This window comes from Molothrus ater, chromosome 3, assembly GCF_012460135.2.
Source record: "Molothrus ater isolate BHLD 08-10-18 breed brown headed cowbird chromosome 3, BPBGC_Mater_1.1, whole genome shotgun sequence".
Taxonomy (NCBI): Eukaryota; Metazoa; Chordata; class Aves; order Passeriformes; family Icteridae; genus Molothrus; species Molothrus ater.
In genome coordinates, this window is record NC_050480.2 from 20,638,562 (window position 1) to 20,653,335 (window position 14,774).

Genomic DNA, 14,774 nt, shown 5'->3' on the forward strand with positions numbered 1-14,774 from the left:
ATTTGCACTGAAAAAAGTAAACTGACCCAAAGAAAATTTGGACTGAGCCAAAGAAAATTCCTTATAACACAGTTTCTTTATTTCTGCATTTCCTAGAACACTTCAGTTAGGAAAGTTAGTTTTTGTTCCTTGATCATGAATCCCAAACCTTTTGCCAATTCCCACGTCTGTGTTGCTTTGACTCCCTAGGATTGTTTTTATTTTGTGCATTAACCGATGTCTCTGTTTCTCCATCCCTGTGGTGTTGCCCTTTCCCTGTGGTTGGCTTCCCCACCATATTGGAAAGTGATGAATGTAGAGAGCTTTTCCCTGGCTTTCAGAGGTCTGAAACTGAGGTAGCTTTTCAGGACCCCTTTAATCTTGCACAAGATATGAGTACTCCCAGACTAGGTCCAGGCATAACAAAGGACATGTCAACTCCTTCTGAATAGCAAAGCTACATTTTTAGGGAGAGGGTGAGGACCTTTACATACCCCACTGAAGTGGAATGGTTTGGATCCCAGCTGAACCAAGAAAAGAGGGAGAGGGTTTCAGTTGCTGAACTGTTGGATGACATCCTTCACTACAGGGAGAGGAAATGTACCTTGGATGAGTAATAAAAAAAGAAAACCTTCAATTTTGCTTCATTCTTATTTAACTAACATTTTCACTAAAATAAATAAGCATTTGGTCAGAACAAAAAAGGAAGAACTTGAGCTTTGAAAGATGATAGTTCTTTATGGTAACTGTGATTGAAAAAAATATTCCTTTTAATAGAAGTCACCATATCTACAATGCAATTTTGTAAATATTTTTTGCAGGTTCTCTGTCCACATTGTAAATACGGCTGCATTGTTTGCTCACTTCTTTTTCCCTTCTGTTTTGAAAGAACAGGGCTTTTAAACTCTATTTAAAAGTCGAATAGTTACACTCTGTTCAATGTTTCTTTTTTCCTCTCTCTTAACAAATAAAAAATGCTCACAGGCCTATTTTTTCTTTCTGTTCCATTTAAAATTTTCTCTCCCCCCAACTCGCACTCCCATTCTTGTTGCTAATGAATGTATCATCTAAAAATAGATATGTTCATCATTCTATAATATTTTGTATCTTTCTAGGTTGGAGGCCAGTGTAATTGTAAGAGACATGTGTCTGGCAGACAATGCAATCAGTGCCAGGAAGGATTCTACAATCTGCAACAGTCAAACCCTGATGGCTGCAGTCCCTGTAACTGTAATACCTCTGGGACAGTCAATGGAGATATTACCTGTCACCAAAATTCAGGACAGTGCAAGTGCAAAGCAAATGTTATTGGTATGTGTAATGCGAGAGTTCAGAGCCATTTTTCTTGTTTTCTCTAGAAATAAAACACACTTGGTTTCTAAATGAAAGGTATAGAAAGCTTCTTTGCTGAAGGCAGATTGCAAAAATGAATGAAATTAACTGTTGAAAAATTATTAATTTAATAATTCTGTCAAACTACAGCTTGAAGCTTAGTTTAATCAACCCTTTAGAAGTTTCTTTATGGCATAGCTATGTTAGCTTACATAGCTCCATACTAATAAGTCACAGAAATAATGTAATTTGCTTACTGTGTAGATGTTTCTTTTAGGAAATTAGCACTTTTTCAACATGTTTTGTACTTAATGAGTTCTAAGCAAACCGCTTCCATGCTAGTTTTCTTAATAGACCAAAATAAATGGATTTTTTTCTCAAAATATTCTGTGCTACAGGGTCCTTTGTGATAAATCTATCAATTTTTTTCTATTATATTTCTTTGAACTGTTCCTATGAAATGCAAAATAAGTCAACATAATTCCACAGATCATGTACATAGCTAGGGTTAGTTATCAAGGGCCACATAATTTTAATTTTGTAATTCAATGCCAAGCTGATTATAATAAACTGCTACCTTCTGTGTTATTTATCATTTTTTTTACAAGACGTGCTTTTTTGTTTGTTACTCCCACAGGTATTTTTCAGAAATTAGATTTGATTATAGCAATTTATTACTTCCAGCATATTTGAGGGGAGCCACAGCCACATAAGGACAAAATTTATCAAGTGCCCAAAATACACAGTATATATAATACACTTTGAAATGTTGATGTATGGGAATATTATGCAAGGAGAATTTCCTGATAAAGTGAGCCTTGCATGGGAACTGTACATGTCTCAGACTATACATATGTCGCAAAAAGAAAAATTCCTCTTCTGCTTTGTTATTAACAGAATTAGTAATCTATTTTTTCCTCACCCTAACCAGGTTCTGGGTTGCATTAATAATGTTTAAGTACATGTTAATGTATTTGATATTATATATACCCTCACTTGTGAATGTTGACTCATTTGTAATGTTGTCTTTGTTGCTTTTGGAAATTAGAAGAAAATGTAGAATAACAACAAATAATGAAAATAGCTCTAAACAGATTGAAGCCTGAACAGTTTCAGTCCTTTTTCCTGCGGAATGCTGTATTTTTCATACAATGAAAGGATGCCAAGAGTAGAAAACCTCTGTGCATCTTAAACCCTTTTTCTACCTTCAAGAAAAAGGACTTCAGAGCATTCTTAATTATATATTCATTGCCCGCATTTTATGTTTGAACCTGTGAAAACACTTCTTAATTCGGTGGCAGTTTGGCAGACAAGAAATTCACAGTCTGGTTCTCATGTGTTTGGTTATCTACATATTATATTTTCTCCCCTTGATGAAAACATTAAGAACTGTTTTTATTTTCACTGAAATAGTTGTTAAAAAAAAAAAGGCAAGTGTGGATCTATGCTTTCTGTACTTATGTGTAGCTATGATGGGGGGTTGTACTTATGCAAGTGTTTGTTTGCAGGATAAAGATCTAATTCTTTCCAGACTAGATTCTATTTTTTTTTTGTTTGTTTTCCAAACCAATTGTAAATAAGCTTCTGCATATTGAAACGTGTGCAGCAAACTTTACCAGGGGACTTTCCTCTTTGGATTTCTAAATTGGTTTTTAGAGCAATCTGTCTGTTGCCATTTTCATCTATTTAAACAAACACAATAACAGAAAAATGCAACTATGGACTGCAATGTTATGAAACATGAACTGTTAGAGTTAACACAACTGTTAAATCTTACTAATGATTCTATCACCAGTAAAATACATTAGCGCCAATAATTTTATTAAAGTAGGTCATTCATCTAGAATAAAAAGGTAGAAGAATGTGAATTAAATGCCAAGCGTGCTAACTCCCCTGTACTTGTTAACATTGAATGTGATGCCCTGTAGGCCTTCCTCAGTATCGTTAGGAATAGATTACCTGTCAGGAATATGTATGGCATATTCAAATAAGCACTGCGCATATTTTAAAAACTGATATGATATGAATCCATGTAGACCAATTTTAATAGTTCAAAATGAGTCATAATTCTTGTTAACAATACAGTTATTTTTAAAATTTGCAGCAATAGTGGTCCTTTTTTATTTTCCTTATTGAAATTAAATGATATGCCTTAGGTGAGTCATTCATCACTGTTAAAGGAACTCGCCTTCTGTTGGAGATTTTGAGTTTTTATCCATATATATATAATTCATTCCCTACCATTTTTAGTTTTATTTTTCTACATGTAAGTTGCTAGGTGTATTTTTGTATGGTTTTGTATTTTTTTAAGATGATGACAGTATTTTGCTAGAAGATTGTATTTATATTTTCCTATATGAAACAATTAAGTCACAGCTTCATAGTGAAGGATTTTCCCTCTGTAAGGGAAAAATATGTAACTGAATTTGCATTTTTCGTATAATAATCTAGTTTGCTTTCTTGTAATGTACATTATATAAACTAACATATAAATGCCTTCCCTTGGGGCAGGGATAAAGCAAGCATTGACTTTGAAAACAAAGCTAATAAAACTACAGGATGAAGCATGAAGAAAACAGTTTATATTTTAATGTACTGCAGGAGTTAACTAAATCATACATTTAGATAAAAATATTTCATTTTGGATTATGGAAAACATTTTCTGCTTTCTGTAAGGGCTAACAATAAAGACTAACATAAATGCAATCAATGATAAAACTGAAGTATGGTGTTAAGCAAATAATTTGTTATAGTTAGTGTAACTTGTGCTGTCTCAGTGTATATTTAATGTTTTTAATACAATATATAAATCTATTATAAGAACAGATTGTGAGCCTAGTGCAATTCTCTGTGTATTGCATTTCTGCAGTATAGGGTGAAGAGTTCACATAGGCATTGATTGTGCAACAGGTGCAGTTCTGGGGGACAAAGAGATTAATTCTGCTTTGTCTTAGAAATGTTACAAAGCATCTCTTGCAGAACTATCTTAAATTGTAGTAAGAGGCCAGCAGATATGCATTGCTTCTGAAGATTGGAAAAGTAAACAGATTTTTGGGATGCCACAGTTATTCAATTGATCTGTGCAGCCTCGTCACTCCTGTTAATTATGCTGGCGAAGAATCAATCCTCCCTTTCTTTTATTTCATTGTAGTATACTTACACTTTTAAAAAATGAAATTAATAGCTTTTAAGATTTGGGGTTTTTTTATTAATTCCTTTTCTCTTTCCAGGCCTGAGGTGTGATAGTTGCAATTTTGGATTTAAAGCTCTCAGATATTCTAATGAAGATGGATGTGAGCCTTGTTGGTGCAACAGCCACGGCTCAGTGAGCCAATTCTGCAACCCTGTCTCCGGACAGTGCAATTGTAAAGAACGAGTGAAAGGGCTTCTCTGTGACACCTGCATGGACAACTTTTATGGGCTGGATGTAACTGGTTGTAAGGCTTGTGAATGTGATGCCGCAGGGTCCATTTCGGGAACCACGTGCGACACGAGAACGGGGCAATGTGCATGTAAACCAAATATCGGGGGAAGGCGCTGCGATGAGTGCCTGGATGGGTACCACAGAGTGCAGAAAGGTCACTCCTTCCTTTGTCTGCCATGTAACTGCGAGAAGGCAGGGACAGTAAATGGCTCTCTGCTTTGTGACAAAGCGACAGGACAATGTCCTTGCAAAGCTGGTGTGACTGGCCCTCGGTGCAGTCAGTGCATGCTGCAGACGTACAACCTCAGCATGAGCAACGCCCGCGGCTGCCAGCCCTGCCACTGTGACGCTCTGGGCACGTTGGCAGGAACAGCTTGTGACCACCTTTCTGGGCAGTGTGTCTGTCTGCCTCAGCGCCAGGGGAGGAGGTGTGATGAGTGTAAACCAGGTAAGGGAACAGAAAGACAATCAATTTGATGTAGTAAGTTTTGCTTTGTTTTTTATCATTTTTTACAGTTTTTAGTATGTGTTTGGACAGCTTCATGTCTGACATGTCTTTCACATATATTTATATGTCATATAATATATATATATATATATGTCATATAATTATTTTTCTGTTTCTTCCTAACTGTGTGAGTGAGAAGGAAGCATTATTTTCCTAATCACCACCAAATATTTATTCTATTTTCAGATATAATTTGTATAATTTGTGTTTCAGTTTCAACATGTCCAAAATAAGGTTAGGCTACTTCTAGATATTGAGAAAATATACGAATAATCATGTCCCAGTCCCTGAATAAGAAGTAAATTGGCATAATCTAATGAACAGCAGCTATCCTCATAATGAAAAATGTGGATTTGGAAGGCAGAGTGCATGCTCTTCAGGAAGGGCACTTCATGCATAAAGCTGAGCATGGCAGGGGGCACAGAGATGGTTGCTTAAACTTTGATGAGGCTGGCAAACATGCCACTTAGAAAGCATTCACCTGCCTTGCTGTGTTGGGGTTGTTCTGGCTTGCACAAGGACTGCTTACAGTTTGGCCCTACAAGGTGATACTTGCAGTTTGCTACGTATTTGTTCAAGATTTTGTGCCATATTTTTAAACAGAGTTTAAAAGTTCATGGTAAGTGGGGAGCTCTGTAGTTATATTTCAATGGGGTTTTTTTTTAAAAAGTAGGTGGGTAAAGTGAAACTATAGGTAACGTTAACCTACCCTCCATCATAATATTAAGCAGATAGATTTAGTTCAAATTAAATACATATGCAATTTATTCAAGTAGCAGCTCACATTAAAAGGTACATTATAGCTCCATTGGTTTTAATATGCCATTCAATAATTTGAACAGAGGTTAAAAAAGCTGCTTAACCTCCATTAAGTATTTTTTAAAATGCTTTCATTTAAATTATTTTAGGTACATATACTAATAAATAAGGCAGCATTCTGTTTTTCTTAGTTCCTCCTCCAGTGCTATTTGACCTGCTAACCCTCTGTAGCAGCCACTTAATCAGAGATCGGCAGAGGAGTGATGTCAAGGCTCCCTGAGTCAGTGACCGCCCTTGTCCTTGGAAAAGAAAGGCCAGGGTTTATGCAGAACTAAATGGTTTAAAAAGGTTTAATTGATAGTGTGAACAGGCTGGTTTGTAGAAAAGCTTACATGGCACTCAGAGGAATAGCCCCACAATAGTTCCTGGTAAAAAGAGAAATAATTAAAAAAAGTATTTGTGTAAGTATTATTTTTAAATTTTCTAACTAATAGCTTTAAGCATGTATGTGCTGAGCACTGAGCTCTCTGCTGCAGGTGAAAGTGTAAATTCCTATTTTTGTAGAAGTACTGTATTGCTCTTAGTAGAGCACAGTGAGCTGTGATATTTTTGCTGTTTTAGTCAGAGCTTATTTAGATGTTTAATATTTCTAACTTTTATGTAAATATTCTTTGTTAGTATGTGCCAAAAGAGATTTTTCTCCTGAACAGGGAAGACAATAAAAAGTCTTCTATATAGAAATATAGAAGATTTTAATTGGTTTCAAGTATTTAGACATGTCATATGGCTTTTTTTTTCCTTATCTTTGGGACAAAGATAAGAAAAGGTACTCCAGATGTATAAGAAAATGTACTCCAAGTGTATATGTAGCCAACACAGCCTAATTAAAGCACACACAAATTAGTTAATATTGGCAGCCCTGAAAACATACTGAGGATTTCTGCATCTGTTGGGACATTTCAAATTTATGACAGAAGGTAAGTGGCATTTAAAATGATGTCCCAGTGCAGCATATCTTTTATGTGCTTTGATAAAATCCGAGAAGTTTTCAGCAGTTACCAAAATCTTAATGCAGAAAGAGTTGCCAATTGAGAAAAGATCAAACTGGTTGTAGCTTTTGGAAATTGTTTTATAAGGAGATTGTTTTTCTTAAAGCACTTTTTGGCACATTCAGCCATATGTTTCATCTGTTAGGCTGTATCCATGACCTCCTGTTTTCTGTTTTGTTTTCATACAAGTAACATTTTGGTAGATTGGTGTACATTTATTTTTTCTTTAAACTTATAGTGTATGCAGAGAAAGGAATACTTGATTCTAGCTTGAAACAAAATGAAAGAGCAGTTTTACCTTGTACAGAAACTTGCTTTTGAGATGTCCTAGGCTGCAGTGGTCAAAACACAGGTTCTCTTCAACCCCCAAATTGTTGTGAGCATTTTGTCCATGCCTCATTCTGGAACAGTGTGGCTGAGTAGGATTTGTGCCATACAAATCCTGCTCAACACAGGTCTTGCATTTTGTTACAAGAGCAGCAAAGCTGTAAAAAGACATTTCGTTTTGTAAGTTCTTTACTCCATAGCCACAGGTTTGCATAGAATGCTACATAGTAGGGAAAAGATGTAATGGAACATGTAGAATGTGTGTCTGTGCACCAGTACTGAGCCTTTGTGCACATACTGCCTCTCATGGCCAGAAGAATGTGAATTGTCTTGTGACAGCATTGCTGCTGTGGGTAACTGCATTTTGAAGCCCAGCCTGTGGTTAAGAAATGAGTATTACTGCCATAGATGGTAAGGGTGTAAAAGTGCTAAGGAATTGGTCATGTGTTCCTTCTCTATACAGCGGGAGAAATGCTAAGAGGATGATTAAAAAAGAGAAGCGGAATACTTTGCTATGACTTTCATTCTTCCTTTTGAAAAGTGTGTTTGATTGACAAATGTGATCAATTATGGTTGAATTGGAAAAAAATCTGCAAAAGAATAAGCATAATACTAGTTACATACATAGATCTCAGAGAGATTTGCGGTGGCTGTCTTAAAATTGGAAATTGGCTCTATTATACAACAGTGGATCCTTCATAAAGCAACTTTTATGAGCCCTTCTAACCTTGCTGTAAATTAAGCTTGCATTAAGTTATTACTCTTTCCTAGGTGGAGTCAAATTCTAGGTGGTGAAAGTAAATAATAATAATTATGACAAACAGTATGAATTTGTAATCTTGTATTTCCTCTTTTTCCTCTACCTTTGATCATGGTAATTTACTTACAAATTAGTTGGGGAAAGAAATTTTTCTCATTTTCCTATCCCTCACTTAAAAAAAAAAAAAAATGCCTTTATCTGCTACTTCTGGGTAAAAGAAAGTAATTGTGGTAGTGTCCAGAAACTTTTAGAGCATTTCTAAAATATTATAATAAAAAATATCCTACCAAATCCTTCACTGCTCTGCAGTGGTTTAGGCAGTGTGGCTGTAGGAGAGCCATGATGTTTAACACTAAGGTATAGATTATAATTAGTGATTTCACTGCTATGATAAAAGCAGTATATGCTGTAATCCTGCTCAGGGAAAACAAATTTATTATCTAGAGATGTGCTAATTTCTCCATTATAGACTTCTCTTAGATGTTACTATATACAAAGGAATCATGGAATCATAGTTCTATGCAAAATTTCAGATGGACAAGGACCTGGTTTAGCCTGAGTGCTTATCACTTACTGCAACTGTAAAGTGGGTCCTGAAGAAGTGCTTTGACCTTCTGCACGAGTCCAAGGCTTCAACTTGTTTCCATCCTTCCTGTTCAGTTCTTGGAGTGGAGTCGTTCATTGTGCTCAGGAGTGACATTGCTGGGAAATGGTCTCCTGTATTTATGCACAGGATGGGCACTGCAGAGCGCAGAGAAGTGCAGCAGGAGATAATACATGCTGCCTCACTAATAACTTCAGGCTATTTGCTCTCTGTGCTGCCTCAGTTCGGGGCCTCTCTGGAATAAAGTGCCAGCAGCGTGGTTTTTTATGATGCGAATGTATGTTAACTGGAGACTGATATCACTTCACTGTCCACTTGAGATTTATCTCACCGAGGACCAGAGGCTAAACTTGAACAAAGATTTGAGCAGTAAAATTCTAATGTTTTCAATTTGTTTAGTTTCTCTGCTATTTGGATATGAACTCACAGTGCAGCACTGCTGCAAAGACAGAGAATACCACCCTAGGGGTGTATATATAGAGCTATCTCTTGTAAGACAAATAATAAGGCCTTGGGCAATATGACATATTACAGTATAATTTTGGGCTACTTATTATAAAGCAGGACATCGGGAAGTTATTGGACAGCAAAAAATATTCAGTAGCTGAGAACATGGCTAAGAAACTACTGATTGAACTTGATGTGAAGAGAGGGCAAGTGTCTGAGAAGTCTGTGCAAATGCTGCATATCTCAGTAGCAGATGAAATTTTTCTATTGAAGTTGTACAATAATAACTAATAGCAACCAGCTAAGGGAGATAGAAACTCATATCAAGGGCCCTATTTTAGGATTCATGTTCCAAGATAGGTCATTGTTGTTGTCTAGTGTCTCTTAATACTGTGGCACCAGGATCTTTTGCAGAGCTGTCAAGCATTGCTACATTTTAAATAAACTGTACTCCTCCGAGGGGGGAGGGAAAAAAAATAAAGAGAAGACCAACTTGTGTGAACAAAACAGTTAAATATTTCTTAATAATCAGGTAAAAATAGAAAATGTTTTGGAAACTTATGTAATTATATTTTTACTAGTGTGCCATTACTTGAATTGTCTTCTGATCAGAAAGAAATTATTACAGTGAAATAAGTCCATAAATTGTGAAATAGATTATGCAAGTGGAACAGCATCATTAAGAGAATGTATGTAAAAGCTCTTTCATTAGGAACTTCAGGTAAGGTTGTGGATAATGGATAAATTCTTGAATGGCCAGATTAGAGGTGTATAAACTGTATCTAACTGTATTTTTCAGTAACAGATAAATATCAGCATAAATAAAGATTGCTTGTAAGTGCAATAGGATGAAATATGGCATAGCAGAATCATACCGAACATACTGTGGGAAATGTGAAATGAATGCTCAAATTCATAATTTGAAATAATACAGGAACAGGACAGGGTTGAGGGTGAAAGCTGTTTAATACCAGATCAATATTTCTTTTATCAGTTTCTTAGTTTCTGTGAAAGTATTTGTGTAGGTTACAAGCTCTATGTTAAAGAGGAGTAAAATATAAATAAGAAATGCTCATCAAATGTTGTTTTTCCAAAGAAACTCTATCTTATTTCAAGGATTAAGTCAAGCACTGGTTGAGAAAAATGAAGAGACATTCTTAAGAAGATACGTGCATTTCTTATGGTTTGCAGCTGGCCATTTTCAGAGCTGAGCTCTCAGACTGGAATGGACGAATGTCTCTTCACTTGTGGCTGCATTCATGAGTATTTCTCATGTCCTTGGGTCTTTCCCCACAGAAATGTTAATGTACTCCCCCTGTTTTGCATTTGCACTGGCTAAGAGTATGAAGAGAGAGAACCAACATTCTCAAAATCTCTGTCTTTTGCAGGTTTTTATTTTTCTCCATCCAGCGCCACTGGCTGTCTGCCATGCCTGTGCCACACAGCTGGTTCTGTGAATCAGATCTGTGATAAACTCACTGGCCAATGTAGTTGCCAAGATGCCTCTGTAACAGGACGGACTTGTGAACGTTGCAAAGACCTTTATTTTGGATTTGACACTGTCACAGGGAGGTGAGTGTTTCTTTTTCTACAGGTCACTTATAACCTCATTGTCACATTTTTTCTCATGGCTCAGTCAAGGGTTTAGTGACAATGGAACGATGTGTTCTAGGTAGGTTAATCCTTCTACGAGTTCATGTGTGCACTCTGATTTACATGTGATATATTACACAATCCCCTGTGCTCCCATGAGATGAAGGAAATAGAAATTTTGCTACAGATTTAAGTAGTAACAGCATGAAAGGTGTATAAGGCTAAGTTATAGCAATTTGTTAATTGTTTCCCTATGTTTTCTATGCATCTTCAGTAAGGTGTGTTGTTTTCTGACGTGTTTAACATTGACTATTGAAATGCAGGTAATTTGCCATTCTTACAACTGGTGATTGCTATTGAAGATTTCATGAAGATTTAATAGGGGGTGGCAGGGAGAGAAGGGGAAAACTACAGATATCCCTGACTTCCCAAATTTCTTTTGGTAAAAGCAGTACAAATATTCACTGCACCTTGACTCTTAAAAATTTGTTTTTCTGAAGCAGTGCATTCTTTTTCAACATTTTCTTATGTACCACAAGGTAAATTGTATTTCTAATGCAGCCTGATGTCTTTAGGTACATGGATTCCCTGGATTATAAGGGGAAAACATATATTTAGTGTAGTGCACTGTTATTTCAACAACTGTGCTATCTTTTTTTTTCCAGGATCATCTTTCTTGCTTAGTCCTCACAATCTCAATTTCCTTTTAAAATATTGTCCAGAAAGATTGCACAGCTCTTATGCTATTATATGTTCATGCAGATTGATGGTGTTAAATTGTTTTGTTATATTTGGTATTTTTGCCTTTTAAAAAACCAAACTCACATACCACAGGCAAAAGCAAAATCTGTACAATGTTCCCCTCCCTCTTCTCCTCTCCCCTAACTAGTTTGGGGTAGACAAGCTTTTAGGCAGTGATTAGTAATGTCATCCTGCATATATTTGACATTATTCTTCAGATTTTTCACTTTAACTTTTATGTTACTGTCACTCATTAGGAGATTTTTTTAAATTATTTTTTACTGTTTCGGGTCACAGAGGCATCTGCTAATAGCCATAAAGTAATCTGTAGGAATAAGGACTTCCTATTTTCACTTCCTGTAATTTCTAATGGTGAGAAATAAAGACTGTGTAATAATAAAGTTCCCTTTGAAATATGTTTTCCTTAATATTAATGATACCTTTTTATTTTAGTTACTTGGAATAGATTCTCCCTTCACCCCTCAGTTTTAGCACATTTAGCAAAAGTTAAGCAGTAGCTTTTCTGAGCTAGATACTGGCTTTCAAATACCTGCATTTTAACCTGTGTTTTGCGATTCAAAATGTGGAAATATAATTATCTAGATCCAGACCTTGTAAGGATAGAAAGTTTTTAGAGTTCTGGGATTTGAATCTGAATTGGCTTTAATTCCTTAATACTAGTTAATCCTCATGGCAGTATTGAAGACTACTTTGGTTGTATATTAACGTGATGAACTTACGTTGCATTTTCTTGGCTCTCTTTTCATTGTTGTCTTCTTGGGCAGTGTACCTCTGTTCCTCAGGCAGAAACTTTTATCCACTGACAATGATAATGCAGGTCTTTATTTGTTAATCTATTTTATTCCATTTCTTTAACTGTTAATATCTTCATAAAAAGAGTAATATGCTATTTGTTTCTCCATAAAGTTGACAGATCATTTAAGCCATCCTTGCTCCAAGTGTCTTTTAAGGACAGAAAAGGATGTGAGCTATCTGTAGTGGCAAAGACATATCTGTCTTTGCACAGTAGCACAAAAGAAGCAGAAACTGTGATACACAGAGATTGTGAGGCTTTAAAATTCTCCCACTCTGAATGCATATGTGAGCTGATTTCTTTTGTGCTGTTTTTGAGATAAAACAGGAACTCCATATTCTTTAATGGTTTTCAGGTTATGAAGCAGGAAAAATTTCTTGGCTTTTAAGAAATTAGGAATACTGAGTGTTTGCAGCAATCTGAGCAGGTCTGTAATGGTTGTGAGCATCTGTACACATTTGAAATGCTTTACCTCTGTATTGTTTACTATAATGAACTGGTCAATGAACATCACAAATTGTTTATCTATTTATATCTATATCTTGACAGATTACTGTTTATGAAATCCATTTAGCAAGTGAGGTTTTCCCATAAGGATGAAAAATGAAGATTTTAAACAGATTGCTGGAGAGGCTCTAACTGCACCTAGAGACTCAATGTAATAAAGGTTTCTCTATATTAATATTACAAAAACCATTTATCCTCAGAAAATCAATATCACAATTCATCTTGGCATGACATTTCTCTTTCCATGTTTTAAAAGTCTGTTTTCCTTGATTATATATAATTCTGTTTTAATAAAACTCAAATATGTTTGACATAGAGTACCTGGAAAAAGTAGCATTTGACAAGAATACTGCAAATATTTTTCATATGATTAAAAGTTACTTATCTTTTAAAAGAATTGAATTTTTTCTTGAAAATCCATAATTGACTGAATCCTTAATTCTGACTGAAAAGCATGAACTATGCCTAACAATAAATCCAGTTCTAGTTTTTTGCAGTTAAAGAACATGATGCATGTGATTACACAGAAATAATGTGTAATCCCGTGGAGCAGAATATGGTGAAATATCTGCTGTTATTTGCAGGATGAGGAGCCTCATTCAGTATAGGTGAAGGTAGGGAGCCTACACTTTTCCTAGAAGAAAAATGCAACAAGGAGAAAGGAACAGTCCCACCCTGCCAGGCTGAGAACTATCACTGTGACTATATGGGTGTTGAGTGTGATTGTCATGTGTGAATGGTAATCAAAACTAGAATAATCAGGAGACCCTTATTCATAAGAGGTGCAACAATATGCAGGAGCAATAGGAGAAGCTTGTCTTTCTCTGTTTATCTATCAAGAAACTTTTGTTAACATCTCCCCCTACTAAATAATCAGTATGTAATGAAATTATGAAATAATAATAAAATACTGTCTTACTGAGCAATTTTTTTTTGTAACTTAACTGGGTTTAGTTAAAGTACTCTAAACAAAACCTCTATTTAAAGGGGGATTTGGTTGCACTGTCTGTAGATGAAAAGACTTTTGAAAAAAAATGCCCTTTTTTCTTGACTGTAAAAGAGAGCAAACTGCAGTATAGTGGCTTCCAAGAGAGAATGTATTTTATTTATTCTCAAAAGGATATTAGTCCATAAAACAAATTTGCAGCTTATTTTGCAGCTTTAGCTTTTATCAGCCTTTTTAAGGGTGTTGAATGATTCCCCAGGAGATCACACAGCACGAGCTGCTGTGGAGTAAAGGAACTCTAATACAGAGAGCTCTGCGATAGGCAAAAAATGTATGTGAAGAGTTTCCTTAAGCTTGTTTAAAAATCTGTCACATTTAATGCCTATTTCACTGATTATTGACCTGAATTTTAGGGTCCTAATGTGAAAACAGTTTCCACTTTCCCCTCCTCTCTCCCTTGCCTTAAAAAGCTGATACCTAAAGCATGATTGAACTCAGTTTTTTTCTGCTTTCATGAAGATAGTAGGAGACACAGACCAAGGTGTGATGATGGTGACTGGGAAGATGGCAAAGTAACTTGTGTAAGGGCATCACCACATATTTCCTTAGGTCTGGTGAAATTGGCCAAGGAAAGATCAGCCAAATATAAATTGACTCTTGTTTAGTCTTAGGGTTAGCAGAATAAAGGGGGCAGAGCATGACTGCCTTGGGCTTCTCTGGAGTCTTCTTTTTGCTGCTTCATCACCTTGGGACCTGGCATCTGGAGTAATTTAAAATTCCCTTGAGGCCGATGTTGCTTATGCCCTGAGGACTGGAGTTTTGCAGCTCAGTACAAGGGGAGGGAAGTGCAGACTTCCCAGCATGTTTTAGCTGCAGTGTACCTTCCCACGTGTTTCCCTGACCATGGCTTTTCAGATCTCTTTTAGTCTGCAGCAATTAAAATATAGTGAAATTAGAATCTAAAGTGGGAAGTTTAATTTGCCA

General features: G+C 35.9%; 1 protein-coding gene across 1 annotated transcript in view; it reads left to right on the forward strand.

The window, feature by feature from the left end:
• Window positions 1-14,774, forward strand: part of USH2A (usherin) — a 375,273-nt gene that overhangs the window by 58,053 nt on the left and 302,446 nt on the right. The window contains exons 12-14 of the mRNA XM_036380788.1: window positions 1,095-1,290; window positions 4,542-5,183; window positions 10,578-10,761. Of these exons, the coding sequence (XP_036236681.1) occupies window positions 1,095-1,290; window positions 4,542-5,183; window positions 10,578-10,761 (1,022 nt within the window). The remainder of the gene's footprint in view (window positions 1-1,094; window positions 1,291-4,541; window positions 5,184-10,577; window positions 10,762-14,774) is intronic.